General features: G+C 41.0%; 1 protein-coding gene across 2 annotated transcripts in view; it reads left to right on the top strand.

The window, feature by feature from the left end:
• Positions 1–23,003, top strand: part of fermt1 (FERM domain containing kindlin 1) — an 86,710-nt gene that overhangs the window by 31,232 nt on the left and 32,475 nt on the right. For both annotated transcript variants that reach the window (XM_072581456.1, XM_072581455.1), the window contains exons 4-5: positions 6,927–7,067; positions 18,066–18,279. In XM_072581456.1, the coding sequence (XP_072437557.1) occupies positions 6,927–7,067; positions 18,066–18,279 (355 nt within the window). The remainder of the gene's footprint in view (positions 1–6,926; positions 7,068–18,065; positions 18,280–23,003) is intronic.

The raw sequence follows: 23,003 nt of genomic DNA, 5'->3' as shown, positions 1-23,003 counted from the left end.
AAGAGGTGACAGGTTATGATGATAGAGGTGAAATGTTATCAGGGTAGGCGGGATTGTAGGATTTGGAGTTACAATGAGAGCAATCATGGTCTTGCAGGATGATGGAACAGGCAAATGGGGCCAAATGGCCTGTTCCTCCATGTATGTTAAGGAGGATTAAAGTCAACAAAATGAAAAATGAAGCACTGTATTTCATTCTGAATTAATTTTAATTGTTTAACATATTTTGGTTTTCGAATCTTTTTCTCCCTCTGCTTTGTGCAATATCTAAAGGGGTGGAGCAAATTATCTGCTGCTGAAACCCAACTGTTTTGTTGTTGCTTAGCTAAATTCTGAGAAGTGTACTAACCTGGATCAGTTCTTTAGTTGAGCATCCCTTCACTCATATCAGGAGGCACCTAGCTTTCATCTGACATATTCCCTGATCAAATGATGAGATAGGCAACTCTACATGTGAGGAGCTTGCAAGCATGAATTCTTGTTCAACTGTTTTGGTTTGTGAGTTGTAATTTCAGAACTGATTCTAGCATGTAAGCTGGTATCTTTTATTGCACACTGCTGTTCAGTCCCAATGTTATTACGTGATCACATTTTTCCTGTAGAGTATCTTACAGTTTCATACATTCGCTTTTACCAGTTATGAATTTACTTAAAATTGCAGTCACATTCCTGTTGATAATATTCATCAGTACAAAGACATGTAATGACCTGTCCTGTAGCTAGAATCAGACAACTTTGTTGGATGAAATGAACAGTTTGGTATTCCATCATTAAACTGTGCAGTCAAATATGACTTAATGCATATTCAGTGACTCTATCATCATTTCATATGATATTTACAGAATTGTTAATAGTATTTAAAAAGAAATTATGAACTGTTGTAAATTATCCTAGCTTGGCGACTAATTTTGTTGATAAGTCTGAAATTAATATGTTTGACTGTTTTAGAGCAAAGTGATATTTCCCCCATGCCAATTTCTCCCAAATTATTTGATTTGATTTTGATTTATTGTCGCTTGTACTCCAGTACAGGAGTGCAGTGAAAAGTGCATTATGTCACCACACAAGGTGCCATCAGACACAAGTACCTAGGTGCAGAATCTTAACAAGGTAGAAAGAAAGAACAGTTAAAAGTTAAACATTGCAGTAATCATGGTAGAGTGTAAAAGTTACACATTTGCAGACCTTCTTGGGTTTAAGTAGGACATAAAGAAATAAAGCTGAAAGTTCAAATATTACAGTCTTAAGAGCTTATGTCAAAAGGATCCAAAAACTCTGCTGGGTGTTATTTCAAATTCACTTCTATTGGCGACTTGCTTAAGTCTTTGCTGCTCCTATACTATTTGTTCATGTATGTGTACACTAATTCCTATTAATCATTTATTTTTATCCTTACTGTGTGTTTTCACAGCCTTGTGATGGTGTTATCTGCATAGAACTTGAAATACTGAAAAGTGATGTTACTGCTGTAGAAAGCACTTTAGTTTATATGACCTTTTTTATTGATGGCAGAGTTTGAAAGAATTATTTTTATTCTACAAATTAATGAATGGGTGGGGAAACGGGCTTCTATTGAATGATTAATGCTGCCTGTCTCTCTCTCAGAAGGTGGTTTGAATCCGACATGGATAGATATTCATACAGATGCCTGCAAGATTCTTTGTGAATTTTCTGGCATTGGATATTATTCTCTCCTGTTTCAGCTCCTTCACTGGCTGTCCCTGTAGTTAGATGTCTTTGCAACAACCAAATGCTGGCAACAATGTCACAGACAACGACAATACAGGAAACCTTGGCTGGAGAGTAGAGCAAAGTACTCCAAAACGATCGAGACGACGGAAATGTTGCTTTAAGATTCTTATTACGTGGTCCTAATTGTAGTATGGTTGCAGTGTGTTTCCCCGATCCTTCTAGATCCAGATTTTCATAACAGAAAGATCCTGAAGGTTATGAAGAAATGGAGAATGCAAGATGGTAGTAAAATTGTGCACAAATCCAAGATGTGTCATGTTGAATTAATGATGTTGGCTGCATATTGTCTCATTGTCACCAACAAAATCTTCACCGATCTCTCTGAAACAAGCATGAGTGTTGTCTGCCAAACTTAGGGACATTTCTTGTCCTGTGGTAACTTAGCAGGCCAGTCCGGGAGCTACAGGTCTTTGGGCAGAGTTAATGAGAAGACTATCCATATTCCCATATGTCGGCAGCTACCTTTTCTCTGAAGGCAACCATCAAAGAGGAGATACAGCACAAAATCAGTTGAGCTAACATAGACATCCAAAAATCAGACAACTGGGTTTTTGACAACACAAAGTTTCATAAGCGGATAAAGGAATATGAGCAACAAGGAGGTAAATTAGAAAACAGATCTTCAAAGTTTATAATCTATGGATTATTAGTTGAGCCGTGATCAAATTAGCATGGGTAGATAGGATTAGAGGGATGAATGTGTTGCATAAAGGTTGTAATGGGAGAAACGGGTTTTCATTTTTGGGACTAAGGAAGGGTCAACCCTGAAACATTAACTCTGATTTCTCTCCACAGATGCTGTCAGACCTGCTGAGTTTTCCCAGTGATTTCTGCTTTTGAGTTTGATTTTTGGGGTACTGGGAAAGTGGGTGTTCTGCTGTTGGGATCAAACTCCCCCTGAATTATGCTAAGAACATGTTCTGGTGAGAGATATAACGATGGTGGTAGGGAGTGCTTTAAACTAAATAGTAAAGGTGAGGAATTGAGTTGGGATGATTTGATGAACTAAAAAGCCAAGAGAACAAGGGTGCGATAGGGGAATGGTGGTCACAGTGTGCACACTTAATTGGGCAGTAATAGTTAGGTTATAGATTACAAAAATACTGTACTAAAGACTCTTTACTTGAATACGTGTGGCGTTCATAAAATAACGTGAGTTGAAAAGAGAAATAGAGAGAAATACATTTGATCTGATGGTGATTAAAAAGACAGCCAGGAGATGAGAATGTCTGGGACCTGAATATTCAAGGGTCCATTATATTTAGAAAGGGTTGGAAGTTAATAAATGGTGGAAGGGTAGCTCATTCAATTACGGACAATGTCATTACAATGGAGGAAGATTACTTTAATTCTGGTGATTGGGAAATAGAATTAGTTTGGGTAGAGATGAGAAATAGTAAAGGTAAGTTGAACTAAATTTAATTTAGGATATCTGGTTGCCGTGGATGAGTTGGACTGAAGGGTCTGCTTCTGTTTTGTGCAACTCTATGACTCTAAGTCACTTGTACAATGGTTTATAGGCCTCCTCAAATCAGCTGTGAGAGATACAGGAAGAAGTAGTGGGAGTCTCCGAGATAAGTGTAGTTATCATTGCAAGTAATTTTAATCCGTATGAATCAGACTGCCCAGGGTTTGCCGAATGATGAATTCGTAGTGTCTTCAGGACAGTTTCTTAAGCCGCAAGTTTTAAAGCCAGTCAGAAAGCAGACGAGACTCGGTTTAGTGTTGTGCAGTGAGTCAGGATTAGTTACTGACTTCATAATAAAGGTGTGCTTAGGTAACAGTGATCATATAATGATTGAATTTTGCTTTCAGTTTGAGGGAGAAAAGAGTGGATTGAATCCTGGCATTTTAAACTTAAACATGAGCAATCATGAAGATAGAGTAGACTAAAGTGAACTGCAAAACATAGCTAAGTGATAAGTCAGCAGAGGTATACTAACAGATGATATTTCAGAATATCTCAGAAAAGATGCATTCTGGTATGCAAGAAATACTCTGAAGGGAGAATGCACCATGCATGACTGAATTAGGAAGTTAAAGATAGTATAAGACTTAATGAAAAAGTACAAAATTTCACAAAATTGAGTGGCACGCCAGATTGAATAGAATATAATGAACAGCAAAGAATGACTGAGATGAATAAAGAAGGGGAAATTAGAGTAAAAGAGAAAGCAATTAAGAAATATAAACATAATTTGCTTGCAGTAAAGATTGAAGGGGAGAAATCTGGGAATATCTGTTCTATGAACATCCTGCCCCAAATGGAGTGATTACCCAGTGCATAAATAGTTGAGGTTTGAGGAGCTGTGGATATGCATCTCAAGCTTTATTAAACCTGAAGGGTGATCAGCAGTGCTGAGTGCTACGAGTCACTATCTGCTGCTCGTCATTTTGGACCTTTAGGAGGCAGATTAATAACTGTAAAATGAGCATTCTGTGACCCAAAACATTGTATATGTGTTGAGATGGCTATGCAACCATTTCTTGTGAAGCAAAGTGAACACACAAACATGTGAAATAGGAGAAGAACTTGACCATTTAGCCACTCCAACCAGCTCCACCATTCATCAAGATCATGGCTGATCTGTTTGAGTTTCAAATTCCATATTCCCTGTTAACCCTTGATTCCCCGATCAACAGGATTCTATCCACCTCCGACTAACAAATACTCACTGACCCATCTGCTACCACCCTTCTGTGGTAGAGAATTTCCAAGACATGGAGCCTCCTGAGAGATAGAAAATCCTGTGGGGTTAAGTATTTCATCTCCTTAAATGTTCCTGTAATGTGTTTTGAGTACACTTACTGTGACATTCTCGTGGTGATTTATTTGTTTTGTGTTCGATTTTTATCTCGCATGCTGTTCACATTCATCTCCAAAATACAACATCAAATTCAGATAAACTCTCTTACATGCCTACTTTCTCTCCCACTGTCAAAAATTCCAATTGAGAACTAGCACAGCTTCAATAAATCTGTTGCGTGTTGGATATACTGCACATTCTTGGTAAATGTGCCAACAGACACTGCTCAGCTATTAACCTCAGCTGGAGAATGAAGTCTTTGGGTAACTAGACCACATCGATGAATATGTAGATGGGGAGTTTCCATGAGTGTTCTCCAAATTGACCCCATACCTTCAGAAGATGATTGGTGGAAACTCCAAACAGACATGTTAATCAGATACTAGCCAGAGGTACAAAGCCAGCAGTCTGGTCTGAAAACATGGGCAATGGCATTCCTTCTGTGGATAACTTCACCAAAACGTTGGCAGGTGCACAAAGAAACTTGAGCTTTGTATTTTTACCAACTAAATGTGTTTCACCTGCTTGATTATTTGTCCTTTGATATGAATTGCGAGAAGGAAATTGTCCCTCTCTGCAGAAATTTGAATAACATTCGTAGTGTGCAACTATGTGGTTGTTTCATGTTATTGCACAGCACAATTTGTAACTGGTTTAATATTCTATTTTTGTTTAAGCAGGTATTATCGGTGCTGCATAACTATATGCGGAATACATAGGGTTTATAATATGAAATAGATCCATACTGGTGTTAATGCACCACACAAACCTCCTTCACATTTTTACATCTAACCTGTTGATTCATATATCTATTTCTTTCTCCCTCATGTGTTTATCTACTTTTTCGTCGAGTGATAGCAAGGAAACAGGCCCTTTTGTCCAACCAGTCCATGCTGACCATGTTCCCAAACTAAACTAGTCCCACCTGCCTCAGCTCAGCCCATATTCCTCCAAACATTTCTGATTCATGTACTTATCCAAACGTCCACCATTTCCTCTGGAAGTTCATTCCACACACGAACCACTCTGTGAAAAAATTTACGCTTAGACTCCTTTTAAAATTTTTCTCTCCTTACCTGAAAAATATGTCCCCCAACCATCTTGAAATCCCCACCCTAGGGAAGAAGACAGCTGCCATTCACCTTATGTATACTTCTGATAATTTTGTAAACCTCGATAAGGTCACCCCTCAACCTCCTGTACTCCAATGAAAAAAGACCCAGCCTCTCCTTATAACTCAAACACTGCATTCCTGGCAACATCCTTGAAACTCTCTTCTGAACCCTCTCTAGCCTAATAATATCCTTCCTATAACAAGGCAATCAGAACTGAACACAGTACTCCACTCAATTGTATATTTTCAAAACGCTGGCACTCAGGAGAGGATTTACATACAGTCAGTTCTACTTTCATTAGCCTGAATTAGCTGTAACGCAACTGAGCGAATAGGGAACACTGCTTCTAAAGTGTGAACTTTTAAAGTGTGTGTTGGCTATAACGTGATTAGATCGCCAACACTTTTAAGTGTTATTTGTATTGCGCAATGTTTGTATAGCGTGGAATCGCACAGGAATGCAACTATCACCTTCTGGAAGAACTGACTGTACTTGATCATTGAAAACAAACATCTTGTTTTGACATAAGTAATCAAAGTTGTGTTCAAGTTTACTTTAACTCATTGACTTTGGAAATTTACTACTGAAGAAGTATGAGAACCATACCTGTCCCCAGAGTTCAACTTGCCACCCTAGAATATCAGAGATAGGCTGACACAGATATTGAGGTTGAGAGTGTGTTGCTGGAAAAGCATAGCAGGTCAGGCAGCATTTGAGGAGCAGGAAAAATCGATGTTTCGGGGCAGAGCCCTTCATCAGGAAGTCTTAAATATAGATGCCCTTCTAAAATATAGCCCTACCTAATGAAGGGCTCTGGCCCGAAACATCGATTTTCCAGCTCCTCGGATGCTGGCCGGTCTGCTGTGCTTTTCCAGCAACACACTTTCAACTCTGATCTCCAGCATCTGCAGGCTTCACTGTCTCCTGACACAGATATTAGCCAAGGTGTCAGCTGAGGTAAGCAGAGTGAAGGAAGGAAGGGGAGACATTACCGAGAGGGGTTCTGGCAGTTGCCTGTGAATTTTGAGCGGGGCTGGGGGAGTAGCCTTCCAAATCCCTGAGAGTACTGAGCAAACTTGACAGATTTTGCAAAGGGATACCTCAAACAGTTGGTAGACCTCGTGTTTCTATGATATACGTCTGGAGACGATGCTTCGTGTTCAAGTTTTAGAAAATGCGTTGTGTTGATATTTTGTAGGAGCTAGTTTTAACTGTCTACACTAAGGTTATTTGTACTTCCAAATGTTTTTAGATATTCGTAGGCCGGAGGAACTTTCCCTGTTGAAACCACGAGGGAACGTTTCAAAAAAGAAGAAAGAGAAGAACAGTAAGCATGCTGTTGATGAAGACATTTTAGACTTGGACCAGGGGCCAGTTTCTCCAGGATCAGTAGGTAATACTTTTGTAAGCGAAACTAAACCATCTAAAATGTTGTAAACAATTTGGTTTATTTTCCAAAGATGTGTATGCGCTGGAGTGCCTTCTTTTATATTGAAATTGTACTCTCAATGTTTGTGCGTCTTCTGTTCACAATACACCTCTCAAAACATGCACTGAACTTATTAAGTTTCCCTTTGTGCAACCTCTTTCTGATTTTAAAAGTACTGCAGAACTAGAATTAGAGACATACACTGTAAATATTGTCAGAAATAATATTTATTTCTTTATTTATGCAGTTGTCATGTTTGCAAATGATATCTGCAAAGAGCATTTCTAACTTGCCAAATAAATAAAAGACATCGATCTCAAATCAATTTTTAACTAAAGTAGCACTTCTGTTTGACCAGTGTATATAACATGTTTTACAACTAAGAAAATTATCTCTTTTTTTTTACCCCCAACTCACCTTGGTCAGTCACAAAAATATTTTGATTTCATTGCAGCATGGAGCTGTTATACTTCATTAAAATGTAACTTCATTTAAATGGAGATGAAGGAGTCAATTGGCAGGGTCATCAGTGGGTGGCACGGTGGCACAGTGGTTAGCACTGCTGCCTCACAGCGCCAGGGACCCGGGTTTAATTCCTGCCTCGGGCAACTGTCTGTTTGGAGTTTGCACATTCTCCCCGTGTCTGCGTGGGTTTCCTCCAGGTGCTCCTGTTTCCTCCCACAGTCCAAAGAGGTGCAGGTTAGGTGAATAGGCCATGCTAAATTGCCTGTAGTGTTAGGTGCATTAGTCAGGGCTGAATGTAGGGGAATGGGTCTGGGTGGGTGGCTGTTTGGAGGGTTGGTGTGGACTTGTTGGACCAAAGGGACTGTTCCACTCTGTAGGGAATCTAATCTAATCTTGGATGAAAGAAAGAGGAATTTTATCACCTCTAACACAAAGGGAAAAATAATAAAACTGCAACACCACACAAACACTGGCAATGATTTTAAAAGTGTGTGTGTGCCTGATACAGACAAGGGGAATAAATGATGCACAGTTAAGAGGTCTTAGAGTCCTTGAGGTGTCAGATTGTCAAACCGATGACCAGAGTAGTTTAATAGTTGACTCAGCAGTTCTGAAACATATCATTAAATCCTTGGGTGAATGGTTGTTTTCCCAATGTGCTTTTTCACCGTGTGCTGTATTCCAAGATGATGAGAGGAAGAAGCAGGGAGAGAGAGGGTTCCAGCTCCTGTTGTCACAAATTAAACCTTATTCTCTCTCTTCTGCTCAAAACCATCTGTTGGTATGTAGCTCAATTGTCCATTCGAGTTGGCTAACTGGTGGGTGAGCATTCCACCTCCTAATTATATACATGTGAATCAAGATTTAAATTCCTCAGTTTTGATTGTAATTAGATAAAATAATAATTTCAGCACAGCTCTTTTGTTCCACAGGGCTGTGCTGGAGTTTGCCTTGATCTGTGGTCAGGTCTGTATTTCCTCCTCTTTAAAAACCATGAAAGACCTTGGGTATAACTATGAGATGCTGGACATTGTTTTTACCTTATTAAAATTTGATAGTCCGTGTATACTATTATCATAGAACTTGATGCATCTGTAAACTGAAGCCATCTCTTCGTGACCAATGATATAAAGATGGACACCATCTCATTTTGCCTCTCCATAAAGGAATAATAGGAGAATTGGGATCAAACAGTTTGGATTGTGAGTGAGAAGTTTGATTATTTCTCTTTTTTTGCTCAAGATTAATATTATTTTTGCAAAGATACTTCTGCAGTTTTCTTTTTTTCTCCTTTCCCTGTTTTGAAACCTCTGTGCACTGTAGACATTCCCACTTCAGTTAAATCTATTTCTGACCATGCCATGCTAGAAAGGGATCAAGAGACAGGGTTACATGACTAGGTGTCCAGTATTGTGTTTCTAGGAGATGAATATATGGCTCTGTAAGATGTCTTTCAGATTATGTGGTGGTTTGATGATGAGAATTGTCAGCACCTCTTGTCATTAGGAGAAAGTGAAAACTGCAGAAGCTGGAGATGAGAGTCAAAATGTGTGGAGCTGGAAAAGCACAGCAAGTCAGGCAGTATCCGAGGCATTGGAGAGTTGACATTTTGAGCATAACGGCTCATACCCGAAATGTCAATTCTCCTGCTTCTCAGATGCTGCCTGACCTGCTGTGCTTTTCCAGCGTCGCCCTTTTTGACCTGCTGCCATTAATCCATTAAAACTGATTGCAATTTAGGGAGCCTGTGTATCCAGAATAATACGGAAACCAGAATATTGCTGAGCATGATTCTGCACTTTACCAGAGAATATGCTGTTGAAATCTGCACAGAGTGTGAGCCAACAAAAGTTCCACTTATATGCTATTAATCTTGCTGTTAAAAAGATTCTTCAATTCTTTCTGGGCGGCACGGTGGCACAGTGGTTAGCACTGCTGCCTCACAGCGCCAGAGACCCGGGTTCAATTCCCGCCTCAGGCAACTGTCTGTGTGGAGTTTGCACGTTCTCCCCGTGTCTGCGTGGGTTTCCTCCGGGTGCTCCAGTTTCCTCCCACAGTCCAAAGATGTGCGGGTCAGGTGAATTGGCCATGCTAAATTGCCCGTAGTGTTAGGTAAGGGGTAGATGTAGATGTAGATGTAGGGGTATGGGTGGGTTACGCTTCGGCGGGGCGGTGTGGACTTGTTGGGCCGAAGGGCCTGTTTCCACACAGTAAGTAATCTAAATCTAAAAAAAAAGTTGCAGCTGATTGAATGAGATCTTTCTGGGTTTATAATGATGAATGTACAAAGTTTTTACATTCTAATTACCGTTGCATACTTCCACTAGCCCTGAAACCTAATTTTATATTCAAGCCCTTTCATATTTCTCTTATATGATAAAAGATATTCCACATACTTTCATTTAAGTGTTTGGTTTTTTTTGACAGTTTAGCTTCTGTCTTAGCTGAATCATCATTTATTTTGCAATCTGAATGTGTTGAGTGCTGATAGTCAGTGCATTTTGTGACAAGATGAGCCTTTAAGAGGGATTTGTTCTGACCTGTTTCTCTTGAAGAGTGGCGTTGTAATGCAGAGGTGGCTGCTCCATGGAAAGCAGAGTAAATAATTTTTTTTTAAATTAGATAAAAGAAGCATGAGTGGGTAGAATCAAGCTCAAATAGTCCGAGGGTTTTAATTTTGTTTTCAGTTGCTGAAGTTGGGAGTTTTGAAGTTGAAGCTGCTAGATGCAGCTCACTCTCTGCTGCTGCAAAAGCTGGAGTTTTGATAGTCAAATTTATGCCAACTCTTTTTTTTTGTATTAACTGTGGTGTAAGAATGTGGAGATAGAAATAAGAGTTAACGTTTGAATCTAATATGACGCCTCTTCAGTATTATCATATGCAGGCAGGGAGTTATGGATTGATAGGCAGAGATATGGGAGGCAAGAAAAACGTCTCATGAACTTTAGAGAAGGTATTTTGGGAAGATAAAGATGGAGTGGTAGTTTGTACGAGGGAATGAGGGTGGGCTACTTTGGGACTGTCAAGGGTGAATGGAGGGGAAGGGAGGCCTGAATCTCATGAAGGAGAAAGTGGGGAATACCTTTTACATCCCCTCTTCACTGTTTAATCTCCTCAGACTGAGAGATTCAGCCAAGATGTAATACTAACTTTCTCAGATGGCCGATGGCTGGACACTTCCTACTGATCTGAAGAGGAAAGAAACACAGGAGGACAGGTCATGGACCCTTCACTCCTCACCTCCATGGTTACACTTTATCTGAGTCTATTTGGAGAAGATATGCAGTCCCACAAATGAGAAGGCAATGTTGAGAGCAGAACATGACATAATGGTTTCTCTTTTTTTTCTCTTTGGTGGAACCTGGAACACTAGTGCTACAGAGAGTAACATGGGGACTGTCACATTTAATAGCAGTGGCTATCTGTCAGTTTAAAAACTTGGTGATGTGGTAGGTCATGTGTTTATGCCCAGCCCATACATGCATAATGGCTAGATATACAGCAAGTGATAATGTAACCTGAAAAAAGTAGCCTGCAGAAATTTGGCAATCACTATGAGGTGGATTTTCCCCTCTCCTGAATAGGATCTATTTAGAACAGAATCTCTGCAGTGTGGAAGCATTTGGTCTATCAAGGCCACACTGATCGTCAAAGAGCATCCCACCCAGACCCACCCTACTCCTGTAACCCTGCATTTCCCATCGCTACCTCCCCTAGCCTGCACACTATGGGTAATTTCCCAAGACCAATCCGCCTAACCTGCACATCTTTGGACTGTGTGAAGAAATCTGGAGAAAACTCATGCAGGCACGAGAATGTGGAAACTCTAGACAGACGTTTGCCCAAGGCTGGAATCGAACCTTGTCCCTGACCACTGAGTGGTGCTAATCACTGAGCCACTGGCAGCCCACACTGAGCCATGGTGCTGGCAGTTTAATCTAGAATCAAGGCAAGCTTGTTGCTGGAAGCCTGGAAATTATGATGTCAACAAGCATGATCAGCAGCTGATTCATTGAAGTATTCCCACAGACAGCAAATCAAGACACTGAATGAGTTATGGACCAGTTCCTTCAAAACATATCAAGGATGTAACCTAGACCCTGGAGAAAGTGAAGTTGCATGGGGTCCAGGATGTACTAGCTAGATGGATAGAGAACTAGCTGGGCAGCAGGAGACAAGAGTGTAGTAGTGGAAGGGAGCTTCTCAAAATGGAGAACTGTGACCAGTGATGTTCTACAGGGATCTGTGTTGGGACCACTGTTATTTGTGATATACAGGTACATAAATTATCTGAAGGAAGTTATAGATGGTCTGATTAGCAAGTTTGCAGATGACACTAAGATTGGTGGAGTAGCAGTTAGTGAAGGGGACTGTCAAGGGGAATGCTGCAGAATATAGATAGATTGGAGAACTGGGCAGAGAAATGGAAGATGGAGTTCAATCCAAGCAAATGTGAGGTGTTGCATTTTGGAAGATCCAACTATACAGTAAATGGAAAAGCCCTGGGGCAAATTGATATACAGAGAGATCTGGGTGTTCAGGTCCATTGTTCCCTGAAGGAGGGCAATGCAGGTCAATAGAGTGGTCAAGAAGGCACACAGCATAACTTTCCTTCATCAGACGGCAGGTCATGTTACAGTTGTATGGAACTTTAGTTCAGCCACGTTTGGAATACTGCGTACAGTTCTGGTTGCCACATTACCAAAAGGATGTGAATGCTTTGGAGGTTCACCAGGATGTTGTCTGGTATGGAGGGCGCTAGCTATGAAGAGAGCTTGAGTAGATTAGGATTATTTTCATGAGAAAGATGGAGGTTGAGGGGCGACCTGATTGAGGTCTAAAAAATCTTGAGCTGTCCAGACAGGGTGGATAGCAAGGAGCTTTTTCCCCAGAGTAGGGGGATTCAATTACTAGGGATTGTGAGTTCAAGATGAGAGGGGAAAAGTTTAAGGGAGATAGAGTCATAGAGATGTACAGCATGGAAATAGATCCTTAGGTCCAACCCAACCCAATCTAGTCCCACCTGCCAGCACCCGGTCCATATCCCTCCAAACCCTTCCTATTCATATACCCATCCAAATGCCTCTTAAATGTTGCAATTGTACCAGCCTCCACCACATCCTCTGGCAGCGCATTCCATACATGTACCACCCTCTGCGTGAAAATGTTGCCCCTTAGGTCTCTTTTATATCTTTCCCCTCTCACCCTAAACCTATGTCCTCTAGTTCTGGACTCCCCCACCCCAGGGAAAAGACTTTGTCTATTTACCCTATCCATGCCCCTCATGATTTTATAAACCTCTATAAGGTCATCCCTCAGCCTCCGACACTCCAGGGAAAACAGACCCAGCCTGTTCAGCCTCTCCCTGTAACTCAGATCCTCCAACCCTGGCAACATCCTTGTAAATCTTTTCTGAACCCTTTCAACTTTCACAACATCCTTGCAATAGAAAGGAGACCAGAATTGCACACAACAGTGGCTTAACCAATGTCCTGTACAGCCGCAACATGACCTCCCAACTCCTGTACTCAATACTCTGACCAATGAAGGAAAGCATACCAAATGCCTTCTTCACCATCCTATCTACCTGCGAATCCACTTTCAAGGAGCTATGAACCTGCACTCCAAGGTTTCTTTGTTCAGCAACACTCCCTAGGACCTTACCATTAAGTGTATAAGTCCTGCTAAGATTTGCTTTCCCAAAATGCAGCACCTCGCATTTATCTGAATTAAACTCCATATGCCACTTCTCAGCCCATTGGCCCATCTGGTACAGATCCTGTTGTAATCTGAGGTAACCCTCTTCGCTGTCCACCACACCTCCAATTTTGGTGTCATCTGCAAACTTACTAACTGTACCTCTTATGCTCGCATCCAAATCATTTATGTGAATGACAAAAAGTAGAGGACCCAGCACCGATCCTTGTGGCACTTCACTGGTCACAGGCCTCCAGTCTGAAAAACAATCCTCCTCCATCACCCTCTGTCTTCCTTTGAGCCAGTTCTGTATCCAAATGGCTAGTTCTCCCTGTATTCCATGAGATCTAACCTTGCTAATCAGTCTCTCATGGGGAACCTTGTCGAACGCCTTACTGAAGTCCATATAGATCACATCTACTGCTCTGCCCTCATCAATCCTCTTTGTTACTTCATCAAAACACTCAATCAAGTTTGTGAGACATGATTTCCCACGCACAAAGCCATGTTGACTGTCCCGAATCAGTCCTTGCCTTTCCAAATACATGTACATCCTGTCCCTCAGGATTGCCTCCAACAACTTGCCCACCACTGAGGTCAGGCTCACTGGCCTATAGTGCCCTGGCTTGTCTTTACCACCCTTCTTAAACAGTGGCACCATGTTTGCCAACCTCCAGTCTTCCGGCACTTCACCTGTGACTATCGATGATACAAATATCTCAGTAAGAGGCCCAGCAAACACTTCTCTAGCTTCCCACAGAGTTCTCGGGTACACCTGATCAGGGCCTGGGGATTTATCCACATTTAACCATTTCAAGACATCCAGCACTTCCTCCTCTGTAATCTGGACATTTTGCAAGATGTCACCATCTATTTCCCTACAATCTATATCTTCCATATCCTTTTCCACCGTAAATACTGATGGAAAATATTCATTTAGTATCTCCCCCATTTTCTGTGGCTCCACACAAAGGCCACCTTGCTGATCTTTGAGGGGCCCTCTTCTCTCCCTAGTTACCCTTTTGTCCTTAATTTATTTGAAAAAACCCTTTGGATTCTCCTTAATTCTATTTGCCAAAGCTATCTCATGTCCCCGTTTTGCCCTCCTGATTTCCCTCTTAAGTATACTCCAACTTTCTTTACACTCTTCTAAGGATTCATTCGATCTATCCTGTCTATACTTGACATATGCTTCCTTCTTTTTCTTAACCAAACCCTCAATTTCTTTAGTCATCCAGCATTCCCTTTCATCCTGACAGGAATATACTTTCTCTGGATTCTTGTTATCTCATTTCTGAAGGCTTCCCATTTTCCAGCCGTCCCTTTACCTGCAAACATCTGCCTCCAATCAGCTTTCAAAAGTTCTTGCCTAATACCGTCAAAATTGACCTTTCTCCAATTTAGAACGTCAACTTTTCAATTTGGTCTATCCTTTTCCATCACTATTTTAAAACGAATAGAATTATGGTTGCTGGCCCCTAAGTGCTCCTCCACTGACACCTCAGTCACCTGCCCTGCTTTATTTCCCAAGAGTAGGTCAAGTTTTGCACCTTCTCTAGTAGGTACATCCACATACTGAATCAGAAAATATGTGTGTAAATTTCTTTACACAGAGGGTGGTGGGTGACTGGAACACTTTGCCAGTGGAGGTGGTCGAGGCAGATATGATAGCATCATTTAAGATGTATCTAGACAGATATATGAATGAGCAGGGAGCAGAGGGATACAGATCCTTGGAAAATAGGTGACAGGTTTAATAGAGGATCAGATCGGTGCAGGCTTGGAGGGCCGAAGGGCCTGTTCTGTGCTGTAATTTTCTTTGTTCTTTATCTTATTTAGAGGCAAGCATAAGACCTTATGATGTGAATCAATTCCTAGACTTTAAGCAAAAATCACTTATTCTTACACCACAGTTAAAATATAAATTAAAAAAAAAAGAATTGGCATAACTTTAACTCTATCAACATACTTAAAATAATATATTATCTTAACTACTACTCATCAATGTAGCAGCATCCTATAAACACACCCTTAGCAAAGGCAAATTCAGCAAAACAGAGTTCCTTGCTATCTCTCCCAGTCCAGGAGAAGGAACACCAATAGAATAAATCTAGCAGCAGCAAGAAAATTCAAGCTGTTGTGTTTTTAAGACTTGTCTTCGGATTTCTTTTATTGTGTGTTACATGAGAAAAGCTATGAATTTTATCGAGTCTTACATGCTGCAAGTATTGGAACTATGGGTGGAAATCCACCCCCCACCACCAACCACCATTGAAGGATATTTTTTTCTGTTCACTATTTGCAGTAAAATCAAACTGAAGATCTAAAATGAATTTTTATCAACTTTACAAGAAATAGCATTTAGAGGACATATTGCCAATGGCTTTATGACACCAGTAGCACAATGACAGAGTGAAATGTTTTCATATTATGTTGTTTCTACTTTGTACTTAGATGTGCATTATGGCTACACCGTAATGATTAAGTAGATTCCCTACAGTATGGAGACAGGACCTTTGGCCCAACAAGTCTACACTGACCCAACATTTACCTCTGACAAATGCACCTAACACTAGGGGCAATTTAGCATGGCCAATCCACCTAACCTGCACATCTTTGGATTGTGAGAGGAAACCACACAGACAAGGGGAGAATGTGCAAACTCCACACAGACAGTCATCCGAGATCGGAATCGAACCTGGGTCCCTGGCGCTGTGAGGCAGCAGTGCTAACCACTGAGCCACCGTGCTGCCCTAACTGTCATCAGTCCAAATTAAAATAATGAACCAGTTTTACCAGTGTAGATATTTTTGATTCAGATTTCCAGACTCTGCAGAATTTTGTCTTTATTTCAACCTCTTTAATGCACTTTCATCTTACCTCTGCATTGTTGGCTTAGGAATCTACAAGAGTCAAGTCTAATTGCCTTGGACCTCATTATTCTTTCTTTGACTTCCAAACTGACAATAAGTACCATAATAGAATCATTTAAAGTTTATTGGTTACCTGATGATCAATTTTTTTTTCTATCAGTTGGAGATTTTGCTTTTCCCTTAAGTAATCTGCAGAAACAGGTCAAACAAGTCACTTTGAAATAGCACCTACGAACTAGCCAAGAGTGTAAATGTGTGACACCCTGTCTCTGAGATATTGATAGGCAACTGCTGTAGAAAACCATTTTTGAAAGATAAGTTGGGTGCAATTAATTTTAAAATGTTTAAAATGGGGATTCTTAAGAGTAGGAATTCAACAGATTTCTGCCTTTTCACATCACAGTCTGATAGATCTACACTCCAGTCAGATAACTCAATGCGATATACTTGAAAACCTCAAATTGGAGGTGTTTGATTAAATACAATTCCTTCACACCCTGGACCATGCTTTATTCGCTCTGCTGTCAGAATAAAGAGCTCACTGTCAAATATTTACTGAAATCACTCTTCTTTAGCCACTGGAAGTACACAGGAACAGCATGATAACTTGGTAAGGGGAGGTGTCAATTTAGTTGTAATATCATGGGAGTAGTAATCCAGAGCCGACTAGGGACATGGATTTGAATCCCACTACAACAAACGGTGAAATTTGAGTCAATGAAATCCAAAATTAAACCATATCTAATGGTGACAAAGGAATCATTGTCTATTGTTGTAAATATCCATCTGGTTCACTCATTTTTAGAGAAGGAAATCCTTAAAACTAATGAGGACACTGGTGGAATTTAAAGTCAACTAATAAATCTGGGATCCGTTTCATGGTGGAACTATCATTGCTTGTCTTGAAAAGCATCTGATTCCGTAATGCCCTTCAGAGAAGGGAATCTCCCACCCTTACCTGATGTGACTCCAGGTCCTCGGGAATGTTTTTGACTTTTTAAAAAATTGTTCTCTGGAATGGCCGAGAGACAGCTCAAGAGCAACTGGAGATGGGCAAACAATGCCAACCTTGCCCAGCAATGCCAATATCTCTCACAATGATAAAGGAAAAGTCAAACTAATAATTCAGAGGCACAGGCCAGTCCTCAAGGGGCATGGGTTCAAATCTGACCACAGCAGCTGGTGGCATTTAAATTCAATGTCTAAGTCTAGAATTTCCATAAAACCTAGTTTCTACTTTGCCAGAGCATGATTGAGGCGTGACTGCAAAAGTAAATGTTGTGTACATGCGCTTGGTGTTGCCATGGTTACTGACTAATTATATTAAGAACACCATGGTAATGTTTGTTTTAATGATCATAACAATTGTTAATGTGGAACAGCACCAATACTGTTTGTTTGTTGTAATCTATTGTGTTCTTAAGATTTGTCTTCAGATTTCTTGCATTTTATTGTGTGTTACAAGAGGAAGAGCAAGACAATTTCTCAAGTTTTGCTGCACATATATTGGGACTGTGGGTGGAAATCCCCTCCACCAATATTGAAGGGTGTTTACTATTTATAGTGAAATTCTAAAATGGATGTTTACCAACTTTACAAGAAAAAGCATTCGGAGGACATCTTGCCTTTATGATACCATTAACACAATGACCGAGTGAAATATTTACATATTATGTCGTTTCTGCTTTGTAGTTAGTTAATTATGGTGTAGCCAGTCTTTATAACTTCCTGCAATGCACATCTGTCATCGGTCCAAATTAAAATAACGAACCAGATTTAGACCTCTATCCTGTGAAGACACCAAACATCAGCACAAAGGTTATTGCTTCATTTTGTATGATGTCTAATTATTTGCTCACTTCTAATAAATATCAGAGTGCTTCGGTGTAAATGATATAAACATTTTGTCACTTGTCTCGTTGCACAGCAAGTCCTGGTCTATACAGCAAGACGATGACTCCCATATACGACCCTGTCAATGGAACACCTGTCTCTTCTACAATTACATGGTTCAGTGATAGTCCTCTCGCCGAACGGAACTGTAACATTCTGGCTGTCAGCCAGCCAATCCTTACACCAGAGGCATTGGCTAAAATGTACAGGCCACAGAATCAAGTGGACAAAGCAGAGCTGAATGCTGGGTAGGATTGCTTGACATGATTTATTTACCAATTACCTACTATTTAAATTGCAGTGGTGCAAAGGAACAAGTTTATTAGATATAACCGTCTTGCCATGGTAATGGTGTCAAATTATGAGGTCAGCTGGCAAAGGCTTATAGTCCCTTGAGTTAGAAGCTTAACAGGTGATACACCATTGAACCACAGAAAAGTTCTGGCACATAAAGCAGCCATTCAACCCATCAATCAGATGTTTAAGTAGTTTAAAAGATTCATATCTTCATTCGCTCCACATGATATATAGGGCAGCATGGTGACACAGCGGTTCACTTTACTGCCTCACAGTGCCAAGGATCCAAGTTCAATTCCAGCCTTGGGCAACTGTCTGCATGGAGTTTGCATGTTCTCCAAAGGTCTGTGTGGAGTTTGCACCAGGTACTTCAGTTTCAAAGTCCAAAGATGTGCAGGTTAGGTGGATCAGTAGATTTACAGTGGGACTGACTGGGATGCTTTTCAAAGGGTCGATGCTGACTCAATGGACTGAAAGGCTTCTACCTGCACTGTATGGATTCTGTGATATGAAGAAACAGCTGAAGGTACTGCACAGTTGTGGGTCCTGGTAATACCTCAGCAGCCCCACCAAATTCATGTGCTCAAGTACCAGCTCCACCCTGAGTCAACCTATTCCTTTACAGCTCCAGTACTGACAAATAGCCAGCCATGGGAAAAATTGCCCAGTACCCCCTGTCCTTGAAAAGCAAGCCAAATCCAACCTAGCTGATTATCACTGCATCGATCTACTGACTGATGGGAAGGTGCCACTGGCTGTGCAATCATGGAACAAATACTTAGCAATAGCCTGCTCACCGATGCTCATTTTGGGTTCAACAAGAGCCACGCGGCTCCAGACTTCTTCACAGTCTTGTGCTAAACATAGACAAAAGACCTGAATTCCAGAGAAAAGAGTGAGTGATTGACCCCCGATGATAATAATAATATTATCCCTATTTAATATTGAGATTCATCTGAGAGTAAGTGAGCTTTGCTGGCTGGGCTTATACTGATTGTTTTATACAGTAAACATTCCTGTATGTAGGGGTCTGTGAAAGTTTTATACCTTGGGAGGAGGGTCTCAGAAGCAAAAGGTTGTTCCAAACCATACCAAGTTTCATGCATGCCTCTACGTATGTCTGAATACATACAAATAGCACTTCTTCAGCATTCTAAGGTGCACTGAAGATTCTCAAGTAAGTTGATAAACTGCTTGTTAATTTTGTCAATGCAACTCTCTGTTTGTATCTTGTCTAACATACGTACGTGCGAGCCCTGCCACTGCGCTTGTGACCCTTACCCCCTCCTTCTGTCTATTGCTCCTCATTTGGTATCACCTCTGCTTTCAATGTGGTGCTTAGTAATCTCTTCACAGAGTGATTGAGGTGAATACAGTGATGCATTCAAAACAAGAGTAGATATATGTATCAGGGAAAAAGGAATAGAAGTTAATGTCACTGAAGTTGAACTGGTCGGAATGGGGTGGTGTGGAATTCAAGTGGAGCATTAATGCTAGCATGGACTGATTGTTTCAGTACTGCATATTCTATATAATATTCTTGCACCCAGCAAACGGCTTCCACTCAAATCTAATCAATAGTCCTTCCAGGAGAAGCCACATTTTCCTATGCCTTTGAGTGCTCAATGTTCCCAGCACACATTAAAATGTATGTTTCCTGGAATCTATGGGGTCAGGGCATATCGGCAAGTGCCAGGAATATGGGTAACTCTTGGTCCGATTTTTCTCTAAAGCAGCCCTCCAGAACACAGCTAACAATGCTTGGTCATTATATATGGACATATTGGAATAAATTTCGTCTCAATTACAATCCTAAGAATTAGTCACAGAAATACTGATGTGTGATGATGCTGCTCCTTTAACACGATTATGTTGTCCTTGATTTCTTTTTCAGGAGGTTATAATAACACTGGTTCTGAATGTTGGGTTTCAAGGGTTTTAGGACCAGTTTGATTATAGTTAACAGATATTGTCTCAGGCAAAAGGCTTTCAACTTATTTTAAAAAAACTTCTACAAAGAAAGGGGAGTGCCTAATACTCCCAGCTGTGCTTTTCTCTGGTTTGGTTTGATTTAGCAGTCTGACAATTCACTGACAGTAGTCAGGCAGTTTGAGGCTGCTGATCCAAGAAACAGCTACATGGAACAAGGTGTTCCATGCTGACTCTCTCTCTCTCTCTCTCCTCACTATCCTATAAGTCCCTGTGTTTGATTTCCCCTTTTGTGCCAAGGCTTGTTTATGGGTATTATTGCAAGTACTTGGAACGGCATCTTTAAGTGGGGATAGTTTGTTGGGTTTTCGGATAGGTTAAGTTATTTGGTATTCTGTTAGAACATTACAGCGCAGTACAGGCCCTTCAGTCCTCTGGTTCCACAGGTTGGTGCAACATAATCTGTGAAGCCCATCAATTCTACACTATTCAGGCAATATCCTGGTAAATCACTTCTGACCCCTTATCAAAGCTTCCACGTCCTTTGCGGTGACCAGAACTGTACACAATACTCCAAGTGCAGCCTTACCTGAGTTTTGTACTGCTGCAGCATGATCGCATGACTCTGAAAATCAATCTGGATTAGTGGTGCTGGAAGAGCACAGCAGTTCAGGCAGCATCCAACGAGCAGCGAAATCAACATTTCGGGCAAAAGCTCTTCCAGCACCACTAATCCAGTATTTGATTTTCAGCATCTGCAGTCATTGTTTTTACCCTCTGAAAATCAATCTCTCTACCAATAAAAGCTAACATACCGTATGCCTTCTTAACAACCCTATCAACCTGGGAGGTAACTTTCAAGGATCTATGTACCTGGACACCTAGATCTCTCTGCTCATCTACACAACCAAGAATCTAACCATTATCCCAGTACTCTTTATTCTTGTTGCTCCTACCAAAATGAATGACTTCACACTTTTCCGCATTAAACTCCATTTGCCACCTCTCAGCCCAGCCCTGCAGCTTATCTATGTCCCTCTGTAACCTACAACATGCTTCAGCACTATCCACAACTCCATCGACCTTCGTGTCTTCTGCAAATTTACAAACCTATCCTTCTATGCCCTCATCCAGGTCATTTATAGCAGTGTCCCCAAAACAGATACTTGCAGTACACCACTAGTAACTGAACTCCAGGATGAACATTTCCCATCAACCATCACCCTCTGTCTTCTTTCAGCTAGCCAATTTCTGATCTAAACCCCGAAATCACCCTCAATCCCATGCCTTCGTGTTTTGTGCAGTAGCCTACTGTGTGGAACCTTATCAAACACCTTAGTGAAATCCATGTACAACACAGAAACCGCTTTACCCTCATCCACCTGTTTGGTCACCTTCTCAAAGAACTCAATAAGGTTTGTGAGCCATGACCTACCCTTCACAAAACCGTGTTGACTATTCCAACTTATTTCTTTGCAGTTGATTATAAATCCTATCTGTTATAACCCTTTCCAACACTTTACCCACAACCGAAGAAAGACTCACTGGTCTATAATTACCAGGGTTGTCTCTACTCCCCTTCTTGAACAAAGGAACAACATTTGCTATCCTCCAGTCTTCTGGCACTATTTTTGTAGACAATAATGACATAAAGATTAAAGCCAAAGGCTCTGCAATCTCCTCCCTGGCTTCCCAGAGAATCCTAAGATAAATACCATCTGGCTAAAGGGGACTTACCTATTTCACACTTTCCAGAATTGCTAACACCTCCTCCTTGTGAACCTCGCTCCCATCTGGTCTAATAGCCTGTAGATCAGTATTCTCCTCGCCAACATTGTCTTTTTCCAGTGTGAATACTGACGAAAAATATTCATTTAGTGCTTCTCCTATCTCATCGGATTCCATACACAACTTCCCACGACAGTCCTTGACTGGCCCTAATCTTTCTCTTGTCATTCTTTTATTCCTGATATACCTATTGCAAGCCTTTGTGTTTTCCTTGATTCTATCCACTAACAACTTCTCACGTCCCCTCCTGGCTCTTCTTAGCTTTCTCTTTAGGTTTTTCCTGGCTAACTTGTAACTCTCAAGCACCCTGAGACCTTCACGTCTCATCCTAACATAAGCCTCCTTCTTGCTCTTGACAAGAGATTTGACTTCTTTTGTAAACCATGGCTCCCCCGCTCGATCCCTTGCTCCCTGCCTGACAGGTACATACTTATCAAGGACACGCAGCAGCTGTTCCTTGAATAAGCTCCACATTTCAATTGTGGCCACCCCCTGCAGTTTCTTTCCCCATCCTATGCATCCTGAATCTTGTCTAATTGCATCGCAATTGCCTTTTTCCCACCCCCCAGCTGTAGCTCTTGTCCATTGGTAAAGTAAACATAACCAAATTGTGGTCACCATCACAAATCTAACACCTGGCCGGGTTCATTACCCGGTATCAAATCCAACAGGCCCTTGCCACATAGTGTGTTAGGAAACCCTCCTGCATGGCATTCGACAAAAACTGATCCATCTAAAGTACTCTAACTATAGTATTTCCAGTCAATATTTGGAAAGTTAAAGTTCCCAATAACTACCTGGTCACGCTCTCTCCTATCCAGGATTATCTCTGCAATCCTTTCCTCTATATCTCTGGAACTATTCGGAGACCTGTCGAAAACTCCCAACAAGGTGACCTCTCCTTTCCTGTTTCTAACCTCAGCCCATATTACCTCAGTAAGTGAATCCTCAAATGTCC

The sequence above is a fragment of the Chiloscyllium punctatum genome, chromosome 11, assembly GCF_047496795.1.
Source record: "Chiloscyllium punctatum isolate Juve2018m chromosome 11, sChiPun1.3, whole genome shotgun sequence".
NCBI lineage: Eukaryota > Metazoa > Chordata > Chondrichthyes > Orectolobiformes > Hemiscylliidae > Chiloscyllium > Chiloscyllium punctatum.
The sequence above is the reverse complement of the archived record's forward strand: the minus strand, read 5'-3'. Positions and strand labels throughout refer to the sequence as shown.